At 40.3% G+C, this 26673-nt stretch overlaps 1 protein-coding gene across 4 annotated transcripts in view; it reads left to right on the top strand.

Moving 5' to 3' along the window:
- Positions 1-26673, top strand: part of RB195_006949 (uncharacterized protein) — a gene marked incomplete at both ends in the record, with an annotated part of 83959 nt that overhangs the window by 52209 nt on the left and 5077 nt on the right. The window contains 16 exons of one of the 4 annotated variants that reach the window (XM_064180319.1): positions 970-1088; positions 1147-1317; positions 1385-1454; positions 1621-1707; positions 2067-2231; positions 2298-2399; positions 2461-2616; positions 2681-2800; positions 2858-2988; positions 6217-6412; positions 21100-21192; positions 24168-24295; positions 25726-25825; positions 26137-26292; positions 26353-26485; positions 26539-26649. In XM_064180319.1, coding sequence (XP_064037198.1) covers positions 970-1088; positions 1147-1317; positions 1385-1454; positions 1621-1707; positions 2067-2231; positions 2298-2399; positions 2461-2616; positions 2681-2800; positions 2858-2988; positions 6217-6412; positions 21100-21192; positions 24168-24295; positions 25726-25825; positions 26137-26292; positions 26353-26485; positions 26539-26649 — 2038 coding nt within the window. Of the gene's footprint in view, positions 1-969; positions 1089-1146; positions 1318-1384; positions 1455-1620; positions 1708-2066; positions 2232-2297; positions 2400-2460; positions 2617-2680; positions 2801-2857; positions 2989-6216; positions 6431-6563; positions 6570-21099; positions 21193-24167; positions 24296-25725; positions 25826-26136; positions 26293-26352; positions 26486-26538; positions 26650-26673 lie in introns of those variants that run through there. The other 3 variants (XM_064180320.1, XM_013450687.2, XM_064180318.1) reach the window with 3 other exon arrangements.

A 26673-nucleotide genomic window follows, 5' to 3' on the forward strand; every position in this document is an offset into this window, starting at 1 on the left:
TAAAAGAAGGAAATGGAGATGGAAGTGATTTATGAAATAAGAAATCTTTTCTCTTTTTTACAGCCTCTTTCACTGGCAGTTTTTTTTTTGCGTGACCAAAAAAACTTTTTCTTAAATATTTTGAATTACTTTGCCGAAAAAAATATTTTCGTTAACTGGCTCAAAATCTGTAGAATTTAAAGGCATCACCCCACGAATCTGAGGTGGTGCAGATTTCAGGTGGAGTATTCGTATACAGGATGGGAGACTACGGAGAGGAGGGTGATTCCGTCCATTTCTTCCTAATTGCCGTAAAAAACGGCCCGGAAGATACGGCTTCATTCGTTTCGGCGCACCATTTTGCACAAGAGGTTCGATTGGAGCACGCCAGTCTTGTGCGGCGCCGCATCTTCCGGGCCGTTTTTTTACGGCAATTAGCAAGAAATGGACGGAATCACCTCCCTCTCCGTCTCCCATCCCGTATACGAATACTCCACCTGAAATCTGCACCACCTCAGATTCGTGGGGTGATGCCTTTAAAGACATTTGTTCGGTTTAGAGTAGCTCCGCCTGAGCGGAATTAATCTCCGGTTTGAGTCAGATAACACGGAACATGTTTCTTGTTTCTTTGAAACATGTTTAATTCTTTTTTAAATAGCGTAATATAATTTTGTAACATCATTTAAATGTGAAAAGCTGAGGATGTTTTTTTTTTTAGTCATTAAGGATCAAACCGTAATGACAGTATGATCTTAAGGAGAATAAACTATGCACAGTTGCAGACATTGGCTTTTCACAGTATGTAGGTTATCTGTAAGGTTTAAAAAATACTTCGAAATGTAACTTTCGTTTCGCTCTCTACAAATACATATTTATGATTTCTGGACGCATTTGTCTGCATTCATGAATAATTCTTCATTGAAATGTGGAAATTCTTCATTTCTCTTCCAGAAGAAATGCGTCATAGAATTTGAATTTCTGTTTCTTTAGAATGAGGACACAGCGCAGGAGACTACAACGACACCGGAAGAAATGAGAGAAAGTGTAGAGGACGAGTCTCCAGAAAAGCAGGAAAAGACGCCTGAAGAAATGGCTCGCCTTAAGCGACAGTTAGTTCCATTAAAAGTTGTTTTGGAAATCAGAGCGTTAAAGGACACATGCCTCCAGGTATGTTCTAATGGAGCTGGTGGAAACCGAAAAAGATTACGTGAAGGATCTTTCTTCTGTCGTCGATGGTTACATAGCGAATCTTGAACGAATGGAGTTACCAGATGACCTTGTTGGAAAGGACAAAATCATATTCGCTAACATTGCACAGATACTTGAATTCCACAAGAAGTCTGTTTTCTTTGTTCACACCCAAGCTTCTTCACTTACATTTAAAAAATAATCATTTATGTTTCAGCATTTTTTTGAAGGAAATTGAGAAGTGCCTTGATAATTACGAGGTCGCCGGAAGTGCCTTTGTCAAATATGTAAGTACATGTTCCATTTCTAAATTAATTATTTCTAAAAGATGTTGGTCCCATATATTTCCATAAAGTCGGGGATTGCCCCTGTGGTTTTTCTTCTGGAGATTTTTAGGTTCTTATATTTTACTTGACCACTATTCTTCTATTTCTTGATGTTGAATTGTTATAGAAGGGAAGACTGGAGACGATGTATGTTCGGTATTGCCAGAATAAGCCAAAATCAGATTATCTAGTGTCTCAGGATGATTTTGAACAGGTACTTTGCTCTTTTCAAGATCAGTACTGTTTTGGAAATTAGATTCACTTTGACAAAGTGGTGAAGCTCTTTAAATTGTCAAGAATTGATCTCATGTAGGGTTCACGCTACATCGAACACCCTAGATGCTGGTAGAACTTACATTTTTGTGGAATTTTCGGTGTTGGTATTCTTCGCAACGTCAAAAAAGTCAAAGATGTAGTCGTCTTGATTACATGAAAAAAAAAACAGTAGCGCTATTTCGTCTCTGCCATGATCCAATCAGTTGTCATGTTTGGCTGCTTATTAAAATAGGGAATAAGTCTGGATACTCTTTTTGTCTTCATTTCTAGACTTTCTTTATCTCAAATGTGTTTCAGTTTTTTGCTGAGACGAAAGCAAAATTAGGCCATAAAGTCGCACTGAGCGACCTACTCATAAAACCGGTGCAGCGCATCATGAAATATCAGCTTCTCCTAAAAGACATCCTCAAATTCACTGAACGAGCGAAGGAGAAGACAGATGTGCTCAAGAAAGCGCTTGCGGTAGGGTTTTTGTTTTACCCATACTTTACCATCTGCGTGCATTTCGACATTGCATCAAATTTTAAGGTTATGCATGTTGTGCCGAAGGCGTGCGATGATATGATGCAGGTTGGAAGATTACAGAACTTTGATGGAAGTCTGAACGCGCAGGGAAAACTTCTTTACCAGGTCTTAAATTCAGTTAAATTTTCCCTGGTTTTTTTTTCGGTACGTATTATCTTATCTTCAGGGAACGCTTCCTATATCCGATAGTCAAGGAGGAACTTCTCAAAAAGCGAAGGATCGCCGAATTTTCCTATTTGAGCAGTCAGTCATCATAGCGGATCACATACCACCGAAGAAAGAATTTGGCAATCCCATTTACATTTTCAAAAATCAAATTATGGTAAGGAAACTACACTGAGTTTTTGTGTGCCTAATCGTTCTAAGGAAAATGTTACAATTTTCAGGTGAACAAAATGCTGTTCGAACCATCTGTCCCAGATGATCCTTTAAAGTTCATTATCCGCAGTTCCGATCCTGCCCAACCAACATCATTTATTGCTACCGCTCAAACACAGGAAGAAAAGGTACATTTCGTCGTTTTCCAATGGAAAACCGTGGAAAAGAAAAATTCCCTCATACAGAATGAATGGGTACGCTATATCGGTGAACAGCTCGATCAGCAAAAACGAATGTTAGCAGCCCTAGTGGATCCACGACGATTTATGGGCGGAGCAACGGATGATCTGACTGGAGCGATGTCAGGCCTAGGAATGTGCGTTACTCTTTACGTACTTCTGGAAATCCCATTATGCTAATATTTATTCCAGTTTGAAGTTATCTCATCAAAATTGGTTCGGAGTAGGGGGTGGGAGTGACCGTTGCAGTGAAAGAACTAGAATTAGAAATCCGTTCCGTTGTTCTTATGCAGTTGCGGACTAGCTCTGTGGTGAAAAGTTACTATACAGCCGGTATTTGTGTGACTGTAATTGGGTTTAACGGATCTTTTCTGTACCTCCGCGGTTCTTTCTTTCGTTTCCCTTACCTACAGATGCAATCTTTTCCCCAAAATATTTCACTAATATTCAGCTATACACTAATCTATTTTTCTATTATTCTACTGTATTAGAGTACTATTCACCTAATAAGTTGGACAACTGAGATTCAAACAAGGTCAACTTTGCCCGCTAGGGAATTGTTTTTTGACTGTATAGGGGCCCAACCATGGAAAGCACAACTCTCGGATGCAAAGAACAGATCAGAATGTATGTTCTAAGCGTATCTCTTTATCGGGTACTGAGGTTACTTTTTTGTGGGATACGGAAGCTATGTCAGCTGTTGGTTTCTGCACGGTATGTTATTCTCCCCTATGCCTCCCCCGAAATTGATTGCTGCTGGCCTATCGCTGGAATGCGCATGCTATAAACCAGAGCTGTACTATAAACCAGAACTTTGGGCTAATTAGAATGGTAGACAATTCATTGTTTCGAATATAGTGAAATGAACTCTGGTCAAAAATATGTTTTTGACAATTTTTGATGTGATTCCCTCTCAAGGTCCTAAGCTCTCAAGGTTATTCTTCTTCGTTATGTAACGTGCACGCAATATAATGTGCCTGTTTTCTGCATTTCTTATGGTTCCTGTCAACTTATGTAAATTACAGTGTTGTTTGTTGGTGTAATGTGGACAGACACACTTACATGCAGCAATTAACATCATGTTACATTTTAGAATGGGATATATAATCTTGCTGACATCGTGATATATTTCGAGCGTTGATGAGGTGCTTATTCTTCGTACTAGAATTTCTTTCGCACCCAGCGGTTCTAGCGGATAGGTACTATTACAAAACAATCAATACTTCCATTAAATCTATTTCTTGCCCTGTACTTTTCAGCTGCAGATCACAAACATTCTCTACTTTTTTTTTCGATGCTCCTGAATAGAAAACAATTTTGTTTTTAGGGAAATGACGACGTCTAACAGTACAACTCGTAGTGTTCGATGTCGCCATTTCTCTCACAATTTTTTTTCTGTTCCTTCGAAGATTAGTTCACACTAGTCACGCAAGTTTGAGAGGTTCATGCTGTTGCGCTCTTCACTTGACTAATTTCTTTTTTTTTTCAAATTATTTTGGTGTATAAACCTGTACTACCCACTTCAATAGATTTTCATAACACCCTCTGTATTAACGAAGAGGTGAGGAAGAAGGTCGTAAAGAGTTTAGTCTTGGCACTTACGAAACTCACTGTGTTTCAAAGCTTTTCAATTCTAGGGATATGTATGACACTGTTTCCATGTCACTTGTCCTGTGGTTGTGTTCCTTTTTTCTGAAAAAGAACACTTCATGAGTATTGTGTCTGCGACTATGCTATCGGATATTCACAGCAGTTTACCGCAGATAACAGCAGTTTCCAAAAATACTTGAGATCTCGTACATCTCGTCGTGTAAGCCAGTCTGAATTTTTGTGAACCTCCCGTTTATGCAAGCTATGCAACAAACCACTTGTAGTTTTAAGAAAGGGTTTTCAGGTAGCAGATAGGTCCAAGTCCTTGTTTGCAACTATCACACACTGCGAAAACGCAAACGTCCGCTGCGAATGGATTAGTGTTGAAATAACCCAAACAATTGCACGGAAAGCGAAGTACACTTCACATTTCTTTCATCGGAAAAATTTATCACACCGGCGTTCCTATCTCATCCCTTTTTATATTCTATAGGAGAAGGGGTGGGATTTTCACTGTGATACTTGAATTACGCCCCGGAATCCTACCAACAGATATGACCAGGCCCCAACGTTGAAAATTTCCGCGAAATGCTACTTTTAATCCTCGAAATAGCACGCACCGACCTACGCGTGCATTTTTCACTCGGGAAGAGATAGGCTGTTTTTGCATTTTCGTTATCCAATTACTTCCGTGTTCTTCTTCGGTTAAGACTACGTGCCACTTTTAAGGTCAGATTACAATTTTCTTTTCTTCAGCAACCTGTCTTTACACTGCCATGCGATACAAAGATATTCAGTAAGATTGATTACTTTTTTTTTGAGACGTCAACTCTTGGGAGACCATTCAGTGATGTTATTACTGTAAACAATGTAATCATGCATCACATGATTTCATCTCTCGAAGCTTTTGTCGTCGTTTGTTAACTTTTTTTTGATGTTGCAGGCAGAGATTTTATGAGACGCCACTTCTCTTCCTATTGTAATTACTTCCCAAACTTATACTAAACCCGCACTCTGTTTGAATATGCGTGTCCCATAACAAATACACAAAAACATATTCCCATGCGTAACCTCGCTTCACTTGCCAACTTTTCTTCCACTTCAACAGGGGAATTATTGCTTAAAGGCAGTATTCCACGAATTTGACGTGGTGAGGGAATATGCGGTAAAAGCTAGAGATGGGGTTGTAGATTGCGGGTTCCGAGGTGTTTCCGTCCGTCCCTCCCCGATCGTGGTCAAAAACGGCGTGGGATCGGTTTAGTTCCTACGAGGTACTTTAGAGTACGTGCGTGTATGTACACGTTTCTGTCTCCTCAGCGGAGCACAGCGCGTGCTTAAGAGTAAGAGCCTTTCAGTCGCAACGCGCCACTATTAAGAGCTTAAGAATGGCGCGTTGCGAGTGAAATCGTCTTCAGTGTCGTTTTTCTTTTTGCAAAGGTTGGGGAGTGATGAGCGGAACTACCCCGAGTCTCACAATCTACAACCGCATCTCTAGTTTCTTCCTCTCACCACGTCACCTTCGTGGTATGCTGCGTTTAATCGAGTTACTTAAATCAAGTTTATTTTTCATAAGTTTTTACATGTTCTAATCTGGAAGAACTCCACCGTAATCAAATAGAATCTAATATTCGGCTAGTTCTGGACTATGCTTAATATGATCTGGATTTTTTCATTGTAAATATTCGGTGTTGCAAATTTAAGCGTTAAAAACCGGCTTTTACTTCAGCAGATATTACTTGTACACGACATACTTTTTGGATCAGCTTTTTTTTCAGGGGATCCGATGGAAAGAAGTCGCCATCTGCTAGTGCTGGAGGAGGTGCAGGTGGCATAGGATCGTCACGGTTTGGGTCCGGTTCATCCAAAACCACACAGGCCAAGCCGGACTCGCCGAAGAAGGAGAGCAAAGGTGGCAAGCTGTTTGGATTCGGGAAGAAAGCGTCTGCTAAATCACCCACTTCCCCACCACCGGTAGGCAAGTTGAAGTAGTTGTTCTAATGCTATTCTGCCAGCCAAATTATCACTCCTAGTCTTGGCCATATCTCGTCCATCATCTAGATTTTTTCGCTACCAATCGTGTTACTAGTTTATCCCCAGTTCGAATAATGTTCAATTTCTCCAGTGCTAGTGCCCGACTTGTCCCCGATAGGCCTTGATGTACATAATCGCTTGCGCCAGCCTGTATCCCCGATCCATTCGATTCAACCGTGGACGAAAACTGAGTGCAGTCGTCTCGTGCAAATATAATCGTATGCACTAGCCAACCAGGTGGTTGTCTCAGTTTCCGTTCCCGGTCTCTAATCTACGGTTAGCGTCGTTGCTCCTGAGAGATGCGTATTTAGGAGAGGGAACCGTTTTAGTCGTTCTTATTGGTCCTTATGTCATTGTCACACCCACAGATTTCTACCATTTCTCACCCAACTCAACAGCATTGTATGACTTTTTTTTATTCTTCTTCGGATCAGTTTGCTTCTTTTGTTTGGAAATATTGTGATCTCTCTCAGACAGTTCATAATCCAATAAAGGTCCTCGCTTTGGTTGTGCATCCTACATTTTTTTTGACTCCACATCAATTATTTACAAACAAACATAGTTAAAAATGGAATCACCACCGAGTGGGGACGGTGTGAGGTGACTGCTGTGCTAGTGTGGTGAGATGATTTTGTTCTAACTATTTCTGTTTAACATCGTACATGGTAACATGGTGAAGTTAATTTGTCATATAGTGCACTGTGTTAGGATAAGATTTGTGAGTGTTGGAGGTCTTGACTGTTTTTGAGTTCCTTGAAGGAAAACAAACATATATACATCTATTGAACACAAGAGGAAAGCAACAGTTACATAACAGCACAGTTTGACTTCACAGTAGCGAACTATGATGAATGTGAAATAAGCAATGACAGAATAAATCACGCAAACCATTTTTCAAACGATATTCCAGCGCTCTGCATTGCATATCAGTTTTGTACTGATTTGCTGCGAATTTGTCACAGATTTCTCTTCTAAAAGGGGTTTATCATAGTTCCGAAGGCGTACACACATACATGCATACTACAGTATGTAGGAGATGGTATAGATCACCACTGATCTTTGAGAAAAGTTGTTACCTTTTCCGATTTTAGAGACCTGCTCAATATTTTTGAGCGGAGGTACTTTGTTTGATAACATATTTTTAGCCATGTCATATTTCCCTTTGTGGTTTCATTCTAAGGGATTACATTTAAAATGAAGGGAATTTTGTTATTGCAAACCAATTCAATGTAATTATGGGTCATGCAAATTTATTGCCGTTAATCTGATTTTTTTAACTGAATAGTGAGATTGAAAAGATAGGAGAAAAGTAGGAATTGAGATTAGAAAAAAAGGAGAAAATTGATAATGGGCTCAATATGAATGGTTGCGTTATGGAACAAACTGTTGTGGTTACAAGTACTTTTCCGGAAAAAAAAAACTTGTTGTTTACTGAGGGTTTTGCTCTGGAATCACTCTTTTAATTCTGTTACACTACTTCATTGATTTACTCATATTCATTATTTCGGCAAATGATTTTCTAAATCCTTTTTTTAGGATAATTTTCCTGCACTCTCTTCTTTTCCATCTTGAGAGTGAAGAAGGCAAGACAGATACATATAAGCTTGTATAAAGTATCAAATTGCGTTTTGGGAGACTTGAGCAAGCGCGAGAGGGTTTTTGACAGCACATAAATCTCAGAGAAAGATGAATAGTCTAGAAATATAGAGTATAAAGTACATTGACGGTTACAAGTTTAAGGTAATGTAATGTGCTTTATTTATACACATTGTTCGGAAAGCAATTCAGGAATCGGATATTTCTCATTAGGCCTTAACACATATCGTTTTATGTTAAACAATAAGGTTAAAGTTTCTTCCCAATTTCCGGAAAGATTAAAAAAAACAGCTGTCGGTTACGTTGCAGGATTAGAGCGAAATATGAAACTCTGAGGCACAAGTGTCCTAGTGGTTCCTGCCCTTAAACGTCTAATAGGCGAAAAAAAATCCAGAGGTATTCAATTAATATTTATTTAAATTTTAACTTATATAAACTTATTTATATAAACAATGCGTATAGAAATAAAATTCTACACTTGTGACTATATTCATTCTTGCTCGAGATGTTACTTATTTTCCCATCGATTTCTTGCTTGAAAACCTCAACCATAAACGTGGAGGGTTACGTCGGTATGTGATCGTTTTCAGAAGGCTTTCCTCCTCAAGATCAATTCAAATAATCAAAGTATGAAACGAAATCTCTTCGCTTCCAGCTTCGCATTCTTTTATTTGCAATTTTTTTTGAACCACATAGGAATAGACGAGATAAGAAAATATGGAAAACAATGTAACGAATGCAATGTAACGATGTACCAGAGCGTTGCTGCTAACCCCATGACTGCATTGAAAGCAAGTTCGTTACTCATACAAGAAGCATTAAAATAAAAAAATCATAAGTCAGCCAAAAAATCTTGATCTTATACATTCTACGTTGACTTTCTCTTAATCGAGTTCTGCTTCGAAAATCGAATTTAATTTAATTTTGAAATAACCTTACGTTAACAAAGGCACTTTACAAGAAATTTTTTAGTTCTAAAAACTAAACATAGAAAGTACTTCTTAGACCATCAGCAAACGAAGCGAATCGAGTTAGAACATTAGGGATAATTTGCCAATAAATCAATATAAGTCTGGACAATCCAAGTGCATATACATTAGGTGTAAACAAGTGGTAGTTTTCTTTTCCTCTTTCTTTCTTCAATGCGAGATATTCGAAGAGGAGAAAGAAGCAAAAAAAGGAGATATACAATAATAATGCTTCGCAACCAAACCTATCAATAACTAAATATCAGCAGCTACGGATATTTGTTTTCGGTTCTAACTCTTAAAGGCATCACTCCACGAATCTGAGGTGGTACGGATTTCAGGTGGAGTATTCGTATACGGGGTGGGAGACCTTGGAGAGGGAGGCGATTCCGTCCATTTCTTCCTAATTGCCATAAAAGACGGCCTGGAAGATACGGCTTCAGGCGTTCTGGCCACTATTTTCTACAAGGAGTTCGACTGGAGCGCGCCAGCCTTGTGCGGCGCCGCATCTTCCGAGCCGTTTTTTACGGCAATTAGGTAGAAATGGACGGAATCACCCTCCTCTCCATAATGTACTATCCCTTATAAGAATACTCCACCTGAAATCTGCACCACCTCAGATTCGTGGGGTGATGCCTTTAAGAGATATTCTGAAGTGATTTAATTGCGAAACATTATTATTGTATGTTGTTTTTTTTTTACTTTCTTTCTCCTCTTCGTACATCTCGCACTGAAGAAAGAAAGAAGAAAAGTAAGCTGCGAAGGACATGGCTACGGAACATCGAATGCCTCTTTAAAATCAACCAGCAAAGAAAAGCTCCGCAACTAAATGGGGAAATTTTGCAAAAATCCTTTATAAGTATTAGAAGTAAGTGTATGAAATATACTTATGTGAGATTGTTTAAGATTACTTATAAGTGAATGCAGATTAAGACAACATTAATCCCAAACATCGTCAAAACATAGTCGGATGCATTCAGTTTGATCAATGTTGACTTAATGACTCACTCGTGTTAAAAGAAAAAAGAAGTGGTCCTACTTCTATAACACTTGTTACACCTATATACTCACAGAGACCAAAAGTTGCACGATTTCAGTATCAAAAGACCCTTCATGTGAATGTTGAACATTCCTAACATCAGTACTGGTGAGTTAAGAGGTTTTTTATCTTGTAGACGAATCTTCAAACTCTCCGTAATCGTCCTATCGTATGCGGAAAGGAGAGATGCAGCTAACTGAGGTAGGTGCACTCACTATCAGGAAAAGGGAGCGGAAGTCGGAAGAGTCTATCACCGTAGAAGGAAAACTATGTAATTTTAAAAGATTTCATGGAACCACTTGAATTCATGAAAGCTTAGCATAAATTTAGCAGTATATTCGAAGTAGTATTTGGGAGTGAACACATTTGCTTGTCATTGTCACAAATCATTTGAAAACAATAATTTGAGAGAATGAGTGAGTTTGATGAGAAAAGGTCCCACCTCCCTTCTCTGTGGCGATTGCGAAAATCATCTCATCTTTGAAACATTTGAATACTTGGTTGAAATGACAGAAAATGGTATTGAATTAAATGAGCCAATGGGATTAACCAAATAAACAAAATGGCAAGTAAACATATAAACAAACAATTGACATATAAACTTAGAAACAACAAGTAAACACATTTATTCATCGACTAAACACTCTGCGCTAACAATCTATTCGACATCATCTACCGTCCGTGATCATTACATCAAGGTTGTAAACATGCAACAATGTTGTTTATCAGTATCTTGTTTACATTGATGTATGGAAGAAGTGTTTCTGTTCCATAAACTCCAGTCTAACAATGGGGTCCCATATCTCCTTAAGGTGACGGTGAGAAATGCTGCTATGCATGAACCTTGTGTTTTTTCCCCTGTATTGTCGTGGAAAATAGATTCGTTCGAGTGAGACCTACGTTACTAATAATAACACTTGAAATTTTCTCTCACAAGTCATATTCTTATTAAGCGCACCCTATTTATCTTACCGTATGTGTGTCAAAATGTTATTCCATTGTGTTGTTGCTAATTTTAAGTTGAAGGCTTACACGCTTCTTCTTTTGTATGCACTAATCCTACTTGGAACTGCTGTGTATGTATAGCCGTGGCCATTCTAAACCGATTATGTTTTTTTTTTTTTTCATTGACATCTACTCTAAGTTTTTTTCCTTTCTAGCACCTTTTTTTTCAAAATGCAGCGTATCTGCCCTTCATTGTTGAGCGCGTACGTCACGTATAGTCGGATAAGGATGGGAAAAAAGAGAAAGATTTAAGCTACAGCCTTCTACCTTTTACAAACACAATGGGGAATGCGATAAAGTCACCATTCTTGAGGATCTGAAACGTCTTCGAAGCTAAAGTTTACTTGTCGATGCATCTGACTTTACTCGAAGATAACTACCGTCATTGGGGACAACACTGCTTCCCAAGAATCGAAATATCCAGAAAGATCGAGTTAAAACTAATTCGTACGATGTTCATTGTATACTAAGAAGAGATTTATGCGAGTTTTAACTGGAGAATGTTCGAGAACTATTACTAATGAGATATTATCGCGAAGACATTCCAATCGGTGCTCGAAAACCCCTCATCCCAGTTATCGTCAGTCGGAGTACAATTTTCAGGTGAATATTATAATTAACGTAAATAAATAACAATAATGGAATATTCTGATATAATAGTGATATAATAGTATTACCAACATTAATATATCGTGAAAACCTTCGCTACTAGCTTACATATTCCATGCATCATGATCGTGTCGTTCGAAATTGAAATGTGCGAAACAGGCATCGGTTAAGGTGCTACTGGACTAAATTCGCCCAAAACTATCAATATGCCGATAAATCTGGGATTTTGAGCTGAGGACCTATTAGATGGCTGCGATTACCCTACCCAAAGCTAAAGCTGTGAATTCTCCGCTGTGTCTGTAAAATTTCTCCTGGTAAACGATGGAGATACGCCGCCATAGAATGAAAAGACACTCTAACAACCTATATCTGTTTATTTTTTTCCTTTCGAAATGAACGAAATTTCCAATATCATTGTAATGTAGGGACCGTTAACCCTACTCATTTCGAGATTTCTTTAATCTTTAGAGATTGACTAAAGTGTCACATTTGAATACAACCAAAACATTTTACATATATTTCTTCGCAGGACCTGTTCATGGGCCCTACAAGAGGTTCCCGAGCACAAGGCGCTCATATTTCGCGCAAGCGATTTGTGCCACCGGTCCTTAACAGAATCTCTCGGGGTCCTGGACGGCGGGACCTTCTTTCAATTTCCCACTTACGACAAATGTTTGGATTTTGCAACTCAATCTCTGCTTTACAAAGCACTATATCTTTTTTTGATACAGCTGGTGGTGCTTTCCAAGTGGTCAAATTGAGAAAAAGTTTCAATTATTTTCGCAAACTTTCCCATTTCCGAGAAAAAGTCAGCCTTTCGTGGAAGGAACAATGTGTTTGAAATCGTCGAGCTCAAATTTGCCGAGTTCTGAAATTCTTCCCTCGTCTCCGTCTTTGCATATGGCAGTTTTCGCCAGATACCTACCGTCTACCTCTAGCCTATTCCTTTGTCCTTTCTCTGGAGCCATAGCGATACCATTTCAATTGAACATAAAAGGAGAGTAACAGTGATTTTATGGGGATCTTAGTCATAAGAACTGAAATCCGTTTGATGTAGAAGTTTTATGAAAAACTCGAAAAAATCTTGTTTATGCAGTTGACATGGATTTGCTTTATACTTGCAGAAATGGTGGAGCGAAGAAGGCAATAGTTCTCAAAAGTTGAAAAAAAATTGGGCTAAGTAAGTTCAGCGGTTTCTCAGCACATTGTCGGGCCATTGCACTCTTTTTTTATAGAGCACTTCAAAATAGCCTTTTGCTTCAAAAACTCTGGATCCGTTGCTCAAGTCGGATGTGTTACTAGTTTTACTATTCCGAAAATATAAATCTATTGACAAATCATTAACAACTTTCATTAGAAACATGAATTATTTTGTTTTAGGAGATAGTATCGTCACTATACGAATTATTAAAGTATATTAAGTGGTTAGTAGTAATTAAAAGTAGTTATTAAAGTTAAAGTAATTACAAAACACATTATAGTACTAGTAGTATTTAGAGCTACTTCAAAAATAGATGGCTCATGCTGTAATGCATATCCTTGTACACGTTTTTTGCTGCTATAGCTTAAAATACCGTTTTTCCACCTCATTATGTTCAACATCCTAGTGAAGAAGTGTTTTTTTATAGTTTTCCTTTGAAGGAAAAGTAGCTTTTAACACTAAACATTAAAGTATAACGAATTCTGCTTAGTTTTTACTTTTAACCTTCGCAATAACTAAACTGTCAGTAAACGATGTTAGTTATTAGATGTTGGTGCTGTTTCTTTCTCTTTTTGTCTAAGCTCAGTCATACATTTAGGTATGTGTTTTGGACGCATACCAGCTAAATAACTTGCACTTTTACATGGAGCAAATATCCCGAGTATAAGGAGAAAGTGCCACTGCAGCTCGATAAAAACTACTGGCCATGGAACTATAGAACATAGCTTGACATGCCAAATGCTTAAAGCGAACATGGAATGTCCGACAAAAGTAATTCGGTTCGTCGCGCTGAACTACCGTACATCGTCAAGTAAATCCCAGCAAACAGCTCTATGCAGAGTACAGCGATATATTTGTATGTGTCGTTTTCTGTTTTATTTTGCTGAAAACACATATAAGATACCTCTCCTTCATCTTTTTTGAAGACTGTCCCATCTACCGAGTAATGTTATTGAGAAAATAGTATTAGACTGCTAGTTTTGACTACCTCCCGAAAACATTACGCAGAAAAGCGACATACAAAGTGAAACCACCGACGGTGTTAAATATTGTGATCATACGCTCTAATGAGTATCAGAGAATCTTCCACGGATTTCCTTCACTAGATGGATCACAGCCGGTTAGTCGCAAAGCCGCGTGGCGCGTTACCAGACGGCGGATAGAGCTATCTGCAAATAGAAAGCGACCTTATGCTTACCCTGAGACGAAGGTAGATTCAGAAGACGGATACCCTGTTTTTGCTGGGCCTTTATCGACTTATAATACCCTTGTATCAAACACGTAGGGAGTATAGTGTAGCGGTGAGAGGTTCCACTTCCTGCACGATCGATCGGAAGTTTGAATCCATCCTAGTGCTCACCAAGCCTTTCATCCCTCCGGGGTCGACAAATTGGTATCAGACCTGTCTGGGAGAATAAAAACACCGACTTGACACATCGGCTAGCCACCGCAAGTCATTGTATAGGCTGGTTGCACGTTCGTGAACCTCAAACGATTCTGAATTGAAGTGAACGTGGGGGCGCATCCCAAGCGTCTTGATTAACGCCAGACACTTTATCCTTTATCCTTTATCCTTTCATCAAACACGTCGGTACGGCCGAATGGTAGCAATTAGGTGACTGAGAATTGCAAGAAAGACGGTTTAAAGTCGCCTCGTAAACAGCTGCACCTGTCCACTCCGGAAGAAAGCAACATCTTCCAACATGTGGAACTAAAGGGCTGCAACCTGTCTATGACTTTTAGAATTAACCCAAAAAAAAAACAGTAATATGAAGAACTCTCCGGACTACTGAGGAAGGCCTGGCATAGCAAAGCTATGAAGCCAGGAAGTTTGCACGAGTTTTGTAGCAGTTGTGTATGTAACTTTCCGAGACGGAAAAGGACTATCTACACATAACATGACGAGACGAGACCACCCACAGAACGGTATATATGAAACTGGAGAAGAACTATTCACAGGAACATCTAACAAAGGATTTGGTGGAATTGACGCCCTTCTCAACACGAATATGGTAATGAATATGGGCCCTTTCGAACAACTAACGATCCAAATAGGGCAAATTTGAGGATGCGGTTCAATTATAGCTTTGATTATCTTCGCCGCTCCCACTCCAACATACGAAGAAGGTGCAGTTGGTGTTTCCTATACGGATTTGGAGAAGTTCTACAGAGAAAAACGTGCCTTTTATAAGGTCATTGTTGGTAATTTCAGTGGCAAATTTACCCCCAGAAAAACGCTTAAAAAAACAACATGTGGACATGGCCAACAGTGAGCGAGCAGAGCGAGGCTTTCCAAAACATGGGAATAAGGTGGATGGCACCGTAACGAAATAAATCAGGTCATCGTCAGTGAGGGGTTTTGCTCACAGATTTCGCTGTTGCACCAACGTTCTGCAGGGGATCGGACCGCCAGTGAGATCTTTCTTCACAAAGGAAGAAAAAAGTCGCAAAGTTCACAAAACGATGTCCCAGGATTATCGTTAACTGCTATCGCTTCGCCAGCTAGCTGGCTTTCAAGAGGATACCGCCGCAGGCAACATTGACGAGGATTACTATTAGCAGGTAGAACTGCACTAGGAAAGCTAAGCTCTGAAATCTATAAGAAACGCCTGTCTAAGAACCATCCTGTGCTAATATGCCAGCGCGAGTCTGCACAAACTGCAGGCAATCACGAACATATGTCCGAGCTTGCGAGGCTTTGCAGAAGGGCGATAAAAGAAGAGCTTAAGGAGCGAAAGGCAGCAGTGCTGTCTGAAGCTGCAGAGGCGAGAAAGTGTATTTGCTATTCCAGCGGGATTTGGCTAATGGTGAAAAAAAAGATGACTGCCCTTCGGAACTTTAGCGGAACAACCATTGCATTAAGAAGGGAAATGTAGGAAATCATCTGTGACTTTTACCCTGACCTTTTCGGCACACATGTTCACCTGGCTCCTCACTATCTGGGAACTGAGGAGATAAGATCTCAACATTTGAAGAATCTTCCGCCACTCCCCTCAGCACTCAGGCGTTGTCTGACGAAATGTCAGGTTCATAATCAATGGAAGACCAGCAGGATCGTGTTGCGAGAAGGAGGATCCACATGACCTAGGCAATCATCGTCCAATCCTCTTCTTGGTTCATCACAAACGCTGCACACGAGTTATCTTTAACAGTGTTGAAAAAGTGTTAGATGAAAAACAGCCATGCGAACAAGTAAAGTTTTGAAAAGAATTCAGCCCGATTGACTCTGATCCACACTGTCTCAAAATTCATTGAGGTATTGCAAGAGTGCAAGATGTCACTGTGTCTTACTTAGATTTATCAACTTGAAGAGGTCCCTTGACCCTGTTGAGATTGATATGAAGCATTGGACAACCAAGGTCTTCCTACTCAGTGTATAAAAGTATTTTGAGTATTATCATCATCAATCTCATACATATCGATGTTTGTCCTAGATCTCTGAGCCAGGAACATCTCTTTTCTCTCTGATCCAGTTGAGCTCGGATATATAGATATCAAATATGAGCCATCGCGCTGTTGTTTACGAGTTCTTCGTACACGACTGTTAATCGCGTACTTTGTACTCTTCCATATCTCCATCCTGTATTACGCGAAAGCAGGAGTCGTTGCAAGCACGTCAGCGGCGATTTTCACCTCTTTTCCCACACCTTACTGTTGTTCTCTCAGTACTTCTACATGCACACAATCACATCCATTTTTTTCCGTAAGGGGATAATTACAACGGTTGTGATAAGAAAATTTATTGTGAGCAGTTAAGAGGTGCGGGACAATAGGTACCCGCTAGAATCGCCTGGCAGCTGACCTGCCTGTAGCGTCTCGTGCCTCCATGTAATTATGCCTGCAGCTTCACCTGCTAGGGCACCTTCACGAGCGTTGTTACCATGACCTGCATTGACCTCGTATGAGAAACTTCACACCTATTGCTATGTGTTAAAATTCTAGAATAGAATGATTCTCAAAAAACTCCTGTGGAGTGACCACACCTCTTGCATTGTAACCAAAAGAACTATTTAAAGGCATCACCCCACGAATCTGAGGTGGTGTGGAATTCAGGTGGGTTATGCCTATACGGAGTCATAGATTATGGAGACAAAGGTGATTCCGTATATTTCTTCCTAATTACCGTAAAAAAGCGCCCGGAAGATACTTACTATACTTCGAGCGTACCGGCGCGCTATTTTCTACAACAAGTTCGATTGGAGCGCGCTGGCCTCGTGCACGAGCCGCATCTTCCAGGCTGTTTTTTACGGCAATTAGGAAGAAATGGACGGACCCTCCTCCCCATAATCTACGACCCCGCATAGGAACTCTCCACCTGAAATCCGCACCACCCCAGATTCGTGTGGTGATGCATGTAATGTGTGCTTTGGCAAGTTTTTATATGGATATTCGTTCGTTATTTGGATTAATGTTCATACAAGGCGGGTGTTATATCTTCTAATAGTAGCTTGTGCTTGCCTTTTTAGTGAACAATATGCAAATATACTTTGTACAATTCTATAAGCGCCTTTCTATTTTTTACAGCGTTTTATCGCTTCACTTCTATCTATCCTGCTCATAGAATAAATATGACCTGTTTGGTGTACGGGTAGCGAAAAGACACCTCTGTCTTCGAGTTACGCCCTCAGGCACGATGCATTGCTGCGAAACTTCTTAGCGCTGCGTCAGGTGTTAGATGCCCACTTTATCTAGCTAGTTGCGCATTGAGAAACATTTAGAAAGCGGAAAAAGCAAGGAGATGTAGTATAACAGTGATCAATAAAAGTTTTTCTTAGCACTTTCATCTACATTTCTGGCCGATTTTCTACTTTTCTACACTTTGTAAACAACTCTTTTTTGTACAAAATATCAATTCAATTTCTTTTTCGATTCAAATTGCGCATTGTAAGAGCTGCAGCAGCGGCGAAAGTGGAAGGGGGTCAGCAGGACGTAGCGCTAGAGGAGCGATGAGGATGCTATGGCGAAGACGACGATGTCATGAGCCGCCCAGCGCATTTGTCGAAGCCCATTAACCTTCCAGATACACGGCGAAACATCATATGGGTACCTCTTGACCTTCCCTCTTCTTCAAAATTTTGCTGTCACGAGTTGCTGTCACGCTTTTGCAATTAATGATTACGGTTGCGAATCCGGAAGAACTGACACCACAATGAAGGCGGTTGTTTCTATTCACGGTTCGCGTAACTCTGCACGAACTTTGCTGACCTATTGCAGCACACTATCTATTCTAAGATATCAGGATATCCCCTGAGGGCCTTTTATTACTCACCTGCCGCTGTAACTGTCATACGATTTGTCTAGTTCTGATCGATGCCCTCTCAGAAATGATCGAATGTTGCGGCCTCATTTTTAACACAGAAGCATTCTAAAATGTTTTCTAAAGGATTTTTCTGATGCTCGTAAAAAGAAGGAAAGAACGTGTAGTGATTTACATGAAGTTGTTAACCATTAACTAAATGACACAAAGAATTTATAAGAGAAAGAGAGAGAAAGAGAGAGAGAGATGTGTAATATTAGCAAGGAATTAGTCGAATCACTCAGCTCGTTGAACACACATCGTTGGATTCCAGGGCATCGGAGTGCAAAAACACTACCAATTCACAGTAATGGAAAATACTACTAATATCATCACTGTTCTTAGGAATCGTTAAAAGATATAGGACGAGGTTTCTGGCGCTAATTTACTGCTTGGGATGCGCCACTACGTTCACTTCAAATCAGAATCATTTGAGGTTTACGAATGGGTGTCTAGCTACACAATGATTTGTTGGCACTAACCGATCTATCAAAACAATCTGTTTATCCACGCGGACAAGTCTGGTAACCAATTTGCGGACACCCGAAGAATGAAAAACTTTGCAGGGTTTAGAACAGTTTCGAATTATTGAGCGTGTACCCAGGCTCAAGCGTGTGATGGGATTTCCCCGTCGGGGGTCGTAGAGGGAGGAGGATGCAAGGGAAGGAGGTCGTAAGGGAATGTACAGTGGGCAGAAGTGAATGAATGATAGCATGATAAGCAGGCCAAAATATTACGTAGTATTAGGTAATTACATACGTTATAAAATATTATAATAAATAATACTAAATAAACACTAAATAATAAATACTGGCTACACAAATTACAAAATATTAATATTTATTGAGAGGAGGTGACAGTGTGCAAGCTCCAACATATTGTTTTGAAAATGTACAACGTGTTGACAATGTAACAATGAGACCTCCTAAGTGCGACACCCGGCTGCGTCAAATTTTTTCAAAAGAGTTACAAACTTGGAAACTACTTCTAAAAGAGGAAAATTTGGATTTTGCGTAGTGTTCATCAGTTTAGAAACTGATTTAATGGAATTTAATAACAAAAAAAAGCTCTGATTCTGTGCACACTGTTGGGTCTAGAAAATCGCGAATAACTTTGTCATAAGAGGAGCAGGAGAAATATTTAAGGTAGGTTTAAGGGAAGGTTTGCGATCCAAAACAGTCATGTCGTTGTTTTTCGTCATCCCATAGTCTTGTTGGAATTTAAATAGAAAAAAAATGGGAAATATGCCTCTTTTTCCCGTCTTTATCCCATCTAAATTGTCCTATCTATATTCGAGTTGTCCCATCAAAAATTTCCTGAATCCCGAAATCGTAGAAATCGTTTGATATAGCATGTCATCAAGGAATTCGTCGACTACAACATACTGAAAGATGAAATGCATTAAGTTACTCCGAGTTTTTTTTTTTTCAAGGTGACACACTTTTCGGTGAGTGAGCAAATATAGGGATTTCGGCGTGTTTTCGCATTCAATAAAAAAAAAACGAGACGTCTTCTTGAAGAATCACTCAGACATTCCAGTAGAAGGACTGAGAAAGTCCTTTCATGTATCTAGGTGCACAATGTCGTCCTTTCCGGAAGGTCTGGTTCTCTCAAAATTTAGATGGGAAAAATCCAAAAAAAGTCGAAAAATTCCAGCTTTTGTCTCCCTTAAATTCTAAAAAAAAATCAGAAGGTCTTAAGACAGCGATATGACTGTTTTGCAGCCAAATCTTCTTCTAAAAATATTTCTTTTGGTCCTCCTATCACAAAGTTATTTGCGATCATCCAGACCTAACAATGCGCACAGAATTTGAGCTTTTTTTCATTGAATCTACTTTTAAACTGGTGAACTACGTACGTATAATTAAATCCTTTATCTTTTAAGAATGGTTTCAAGTTAATGACTTTTTTTTGCAAAAGTTTGACTCAGCGGAGTGTCGAACCTGGGACGTCCCAATGCGATGTTGTAGAAAAAATATTGATTTTTTCCTTTTTTTTCGACGTTCTTCTCTAATTCGACATATGCACCTGACTCTTCTCTTTTTTTGTCGTGTTATCTGCTTGAATCAATATTTAAAGATTTTTCAGAGATTTTAGAATAAATGTAGAATAGAATAAGAATTAAAATATTTCAATACCATTATTTCAAAAACTTAAAACTTGAAAAAAACTTTTCTTTCCCTTTCTTTGGATAATATTTTGATAGACAGATTATGGGATTTTTATGTAGAAAGTACCATTAGATTTCTATATTCTATTTGTTTCTATCTGTTTGATAAATGTTCATCTGTTGAAGCGGAAGAAAAATAGCTGTGCTTAAAGGCATCACTCCACGAATCTGAGGTGGATTTCAGGTGGAGTATTCGTATACGGGATGGGAGACAATGGAGAGAGGAGTGATTCCGTCCATTTCTTCCTAATTGCCATAAAAAACGGCCCGGAAAATACGGCTTCAGGCGTACTAGCGCACTATTTTCTACAGGGACTTCGACTGGAGCGCCAGGCCTTGTGCGGCGCCGCATCTTCCGGGCCGTTTTTTACGGCAATTAGGAAGAAATGGACGGAATCACCCTCCCTCTCCATAGTCTCCCTTCTCTTATACTAATTCTCCACCTGAAATCTGCACCACCGTAGATTCGTGGGGTGATGCCTTTAAAAGCAAAAGTTCAGAATAGAAAATATAGTAGAAAACCTTCGGAACCCCATTAACATCGGAAATTTACGTTACCCCAAAAATGTGCCCTAGAGTGGAGTTCAGCTCACCACAAATTTTTCATTATTTTCGTTTATTTATTTGTATTTCTAATAATTCACTCGCTCTTTGATCTATTTCTGAAACCATGTGAAATTTTTATCGATATTGTTATGTTACTGTTGTCATTACTGCGTCATTTGAGTTCACTGTTTTGCCAGCCTTCACGATTTCCCACGTCTCTGCGAGGAGTTGCGAGTTGTGCGTATCAAGCCCTCAGGAAAGGTGAAGTAGGCTTGCACCTTGGCGAACAGGTGATTATTTTGTTATTTTCTTTAGTATCTACCGTTAAAATAATATTTCAACTTTTTCAATTTTTGAATTCAACTCAGCTGTCTCACCACTACAATTGATCGTCACCATGCTAAAGAAATATTAGTCGATAAAACAAGAAAAGACGGGGGCTAGATTTATCCGTGCAAGATTATTTTAAATTCTTCTCTGTTCTAAATCCCTGCGAATTTAACAAATTTTTTTATTCAGTGATCCTTTCCTGTAATCTTTAGAATTATTTTTTGTGATCTCTTAGAAGACCTAGTTAAAGTCCCATAGATTTAATTTATGTTTAGATCCCGCTCATCCAATTTCTTCCTTTTTTGTTTAAATATTACACAAAATTGAGCTACATGATAGGTCAATTCTGTAAATTTTGTGTTTAAGACGATTTTATGTTGTGAATTAGCTGAGCCTTGGTGTAAAACGCGGCATTCTTAGCACGATTTTTTTTTTTGATGAAACAACCGATGACGCGAATCGGATCTTTTCTTCTGTTTGCAAACTATCCAAGTTTTTGAAGCATTTTTCAATGCGTAAATAGCGATGTGATTAAAGAAGTGGGTGCAGAGAGTTCTTGTTCTCGGATTCATTCACTATATCCTCGATGCTGCCGTATGCTAGCCGCTCATTTCCTCCTGATCAGTTCAGGTATCAGGGAGTTCGCTTCGCTTCTCTTCGCTTCTCCAAGACCAAAATTTACATAGTTGAAATATTTGGATTCATTCTTTCTGCTGAAAGTGAATGGAGCGTCAAAAATCCATAAATTTTTCAAGAATATTACTTTTATGGGATTCAGATGTGGGGGGAGGGTTTATCATAAGTTTCATAGAACTCGACTAACATTCTGTTTAGCTGATGTTTGATGTCTCGAGACACAATGAATGACATCATCAACAACGAGGAGATGATGCGAGTGTCAGTCATCAAGTTTCACTTCATTCGTGATATTCAACTCCAGTTTTCGCACTACGTTATTGAGAATAGCGCTAAAAGTTTCAGAGGAACTGAGCGATCCTTTCGGACTTCACGATGTTTCTTGAAAAATGAATGGATAAAGAGCTCAGCGCTGAATTTTCCCGTTGAAATGCTTCAACACATGTAAATCCTTTGTAGTATAAAGACTTTAACTCAAAATCAGCGTACGCGGGTAACACTCACTTCCACGTCACGTCACTTGAGCCTAACCGATATATCAAGTCATCCCTTTCGATCTAGGGATCCATGCCCATACGTGGACCTTCTGAGTGCTTGTTCTGCACGGCCGCGTGAACCTGATGAACGTTTTCCGAAGACACTTGTGTTTGTGATGGATAGTTTCGAAGGACAAAATGAAATATGTACTCAAAACTTGTACCAAACGCTCACCAAAAATCCTCATTTGGAATTTCAATTTTTTTTGAGAAGTTTGCTTCGTCTCATTCATTGGGTCTTAACGGCATCACGAAATTGACGTAGTACGGAAACTCCAGGGAAATCGCACAGTTCCGGATATAGATTATGGAAACTAGCGCTGCTCCGCCCATCTTTTCACAATCGTCGTAAAAAACGGCATGGGAACCGCTTTAGTTCCTACGAGGTACGTTACCCTTGTACACACTCCGGTCCCTTCAGCAGCTTCTTCATTTATTTTGCTTCAATAAGGTGGTAATGACGCATAATTGATCTTCGAGCACTCGCTCGTGGAGGCGGTGCGTGCACATGGATGGTGCGCTGAAACTGGTGTCGTAGGAAAGAACGTTGTCTTCCACTCCGTTTCTTTTAGGAGAATTAGGGGAATTCCAGCAGAGCCTCGCTGACTTCCGCGATCCATAACCGGAACGCTGCGTTTCTCCTGGGATTTCCGTACCATTTCATTTCGTGATATGTACCCTTTAAATACATCACCCGATGAATCGGGTTGTACGGGCTTCAGGCGGGTAATATATGGGGTTGTAGATTATGGAGAGGTGGGTGATTCCGTTCATTTCTTGCTAATTGCCGTAAAAAACGCTCGGAAGATACGGCTTCGAGCGTTCCGGCGCACTATTTTCTACAAGGAGTTCGATTGGAGCGCCCCAGCCTTGTGACAGTTTTTGAGGAAATTTATTGTTCACAGTGTTATTATTGAATGACCGAGGACGGAATGTTACTGTGTAAACTTGTAATTGTTTTGGTGTTATCAACCATCTGTTATAGTACGGTCGAAACGAAATGAAGTTCAGCGCAGTTGCGTGGGCGGATGCGCTCGAAACGGAGCGATGGAGCGTAGCGGTTAGGATCGAGATGGGACCCTCGCTAGCACCATTCGTTGCTGCAATCCGTGATGGTCACAACTCCATTTCAACCGTTAACTTCACCGCACCGCTTCAAGCGCTGCCGATTAGGCTGCGCGCAGGGTTCGGAGCCGCGCCGGCGCGCGCGGTTTGGCGGCTTTGCGGTTTTGGTGGTTGTTGACTATTCACAACAGTGTGCTCAACAACAACCAAAATTGCAGAGCCGCCAAACCGCGCCCCCGAGCGGCTCTGAACTCTGCGGGCAGCCTTACGCGACTGCATCGCGCTTCGTGTGGTTTTGACCCGGCTATTCATGCCATGTGCTGCAATTGCGGATTTGTTAAACGAGGATTTGTAAAACCGTCGCTTTTACCGTCGATACAGTTATACTATAGTCGGGTCAAAACGACATGAAACACGGACATTTGCGCAAGCGGCTGCGCTCAAAGCGGAGCGGTTGAGCGTAGCGGTTGGGATCGCGTAAGGACCCACGCTACCGCCACACACCTCTGCTGTTCGCCATGGTCCCACCTCGATTCCAACCGCTGTCTCCACCGCACCGCTTCCGAGCGCGGCCGCTTGCGCAACGGTCCGTGTTTCATGTCGTTTTGACCCAACTATGCTTACCGTTACACTTCTAAGTAAATCAATGCCAAAGTCCGGCATATTCCGTAGATATATACTTATGAACACTGATTCAGGTTCAAATACTTGATGTAAGCTGTGGATTTTCTCATATTTTGAAAGAGGACGGAAAACACGGGAACGTTCCAAGCTATTTCTTGGAATTGAATGATATTCCAGGCGACACATTTGCAGAGCAAATCAGGTAGTTTTCATCTTCTTTTCAATAGATGAAATGTTTTCTGCAGAAAAATTTAAAAATACATAAATTAGACTACTGTGGGGGAACATAAGGAAAGGAACATAAGGAAGTTCGGTATGAATCATAAACACTCATATAGACTCAGTTTCTCCCCCTCCCCCCTTTAAAACGGATTTTCTTCCATTCAACTCGCTTATGTCCCTGTAATTAATGAGTTCATCGTATACCGGATAAGGATATTAACGCTGTTTCTTATAATTTTTATTCTTCTTCATTTACTGGTAATTTCGTCAGGTGACTAGTGTGAATTTGTGGAAATGTTTTCAGATACTTAAACATTTGGAAAATATTACTATTAAGGTTTTTCGTCGCATAAATCCAACATTTTCCTCTGGTAAACGAAATATTTTCGTGTATTTGGAAAATATACAAAACATATCGAATGCATAGGATACATCAAGAAGATGTTGATACATTTGGGGAATTTTTGATATGCTTTTTTGTCGTTATAATAGATTCACCTTTAGGTGAAGATACTTCTAAAAGTGTAAGCGGATGTTCACGTCAAATTGCATTACATACTCCGGGGCCTTATGAGTTGACAGCGAATCCATATGATATTTGACTGGGATTGTCTCTTTTACTAGAAAAAAAAGATGTGGTTTTTGGATAACCGTCTAGTACCCAGTCTATACGTGATGTCTATCATACATAATCACTGCCGTTCGAATTCGATTGCAGTTAAAAGCGAAGATGAGCATTCAATTGCGCTTGCGCGATGGCTGTCGGCAAATGTAATCGGGTGAACCACGATAGGATTAGGATGACCACGACCATATGTTGTTAAGTTGAGTCGAGTTGTTGTTGCGCGTGAACGAAAAGTACCTTAAAGGTAGCGTATCACGTAATGATCGTATCACGCAAGTGGTGAAAACCCTAAACTGCAGTCCTGCTCGATCCCCTTAGTCGTCTTAAAAAATGGCGTGAGAGCCGCTTTATTTCCTACGTGGTACGTTAGAACGTGCACATAGTACTTAACACTTTTCTTAAAGGCATCATCTCACGAATCTGGTGTGGTGTGGGTTTCAGGTGGGTTATACTTATACGGGGTCTTAGATTATGGAGAGAAAGCTGATTCCATCCATTTCTTCTTAATTGCCGTAAAAAATGGTCCGGAAGACGCGGCTTCGACCGTTTCGGGGCGCTATTTTCTACAACGAGTCCGATTGGAGCGCGCCAGCCTTGTGCACGCGCCGCATCTTCCGGGCCGTTTTTACGGCACTTAGGAAGAAATGGACGAAAACACCCTCCTGTCCATCATCTACGACCCGTATAGGCATTGCCCATTTGAAACCCGCACCGCCCCAGATTCGTGGGGTGATGCCTTTAACAGGTTACCCAGGTTACTTTACCTAGCAGGTTACCCACTACAGATATCGCCGGATGTGGCATACATTGGTTGATGAAGTGGCGAACGTGTTGCCCGACTTTTCACCATTGACAGGACATAAGCATCGAAATGCGCCAGTATTGGTGAGAAATTCTGTGCAGAATTACGGGCAATGACAACTATGGTGGGGTCAAAACGACATGAAGCCCGGTGCAGTTGCGCAAGCGGTTGCGCTCGCTGCAGGACGGTGGATATAGCGGTTAGAATCGAGTTGGGACCCGGATTATGGAGAGGATTGATGTCACCGAGGGTCCTCTCTAGATTCTAACCGCTGCGCACGCTTCGAGCGCAACCGTTTACGCAACTGCACCGTGCTTCATGTCCTTTTGTCCCTACTATAACGTGAAAGTAGCACTGTGAGAACGAGTGATATAAAACGAGTGATTTAATTTAGGCTCTGGAGAGACGTCCACTATTTACTGAGCCATTGACGGACGTGAACGTCTGCGATGGAGATACTGTTGTTCTTGAACCAGAAATCACTTCAGCTTCACCGTTCACGGTCACTTGGCGCGGACCTGCAGTACAATCGGGAAAAGCCGAGATAAAAGTACGTGTGAGGTTTTTTCTCCAGCGCAAAAGAAAAGAATTAGAAAATGTTTGTTCGTAGACTGACGGCAAACGAACACGATTAATTATTGGCAGAGTTGTTCGCCTGGATTCTGGCCCCTATTCAGTGGTGGCTAAGAATGCATACGGTTGTTCTTCTTCGCTAGCTGTTGTAAAAGTTATTGCTCGACCAGGTGCGTAACTGTCAGATACTTAAGAGTACCATTTCTATCAGAACGTTGTTGAGATCCCCCAAAATCAGTCGTTTGTGAGCGAGTTGGTCGAAATGCCCTCCTTTTAAGTTGGAGTTCTGAACCTCGTAGCGGTCTCTTGTTCTGTGTGGAATACAAGAGCGAAGGTGGGTGACATTCCAGCCATCTAC

Source organism: Necator americanus, chromosome I (genome assembly GCF_031761385.1).
Source record: "Necator americanus strain Aroian chromosome I, whole genome shotgun sequence".
Taxonomy (NCBI): domain Eukaryota; kingdom Metazoa; phylum Nematoda; class Chromadorea; order Rhabditida; family Ancylostomatidae; genus Necator; species Necator americanus.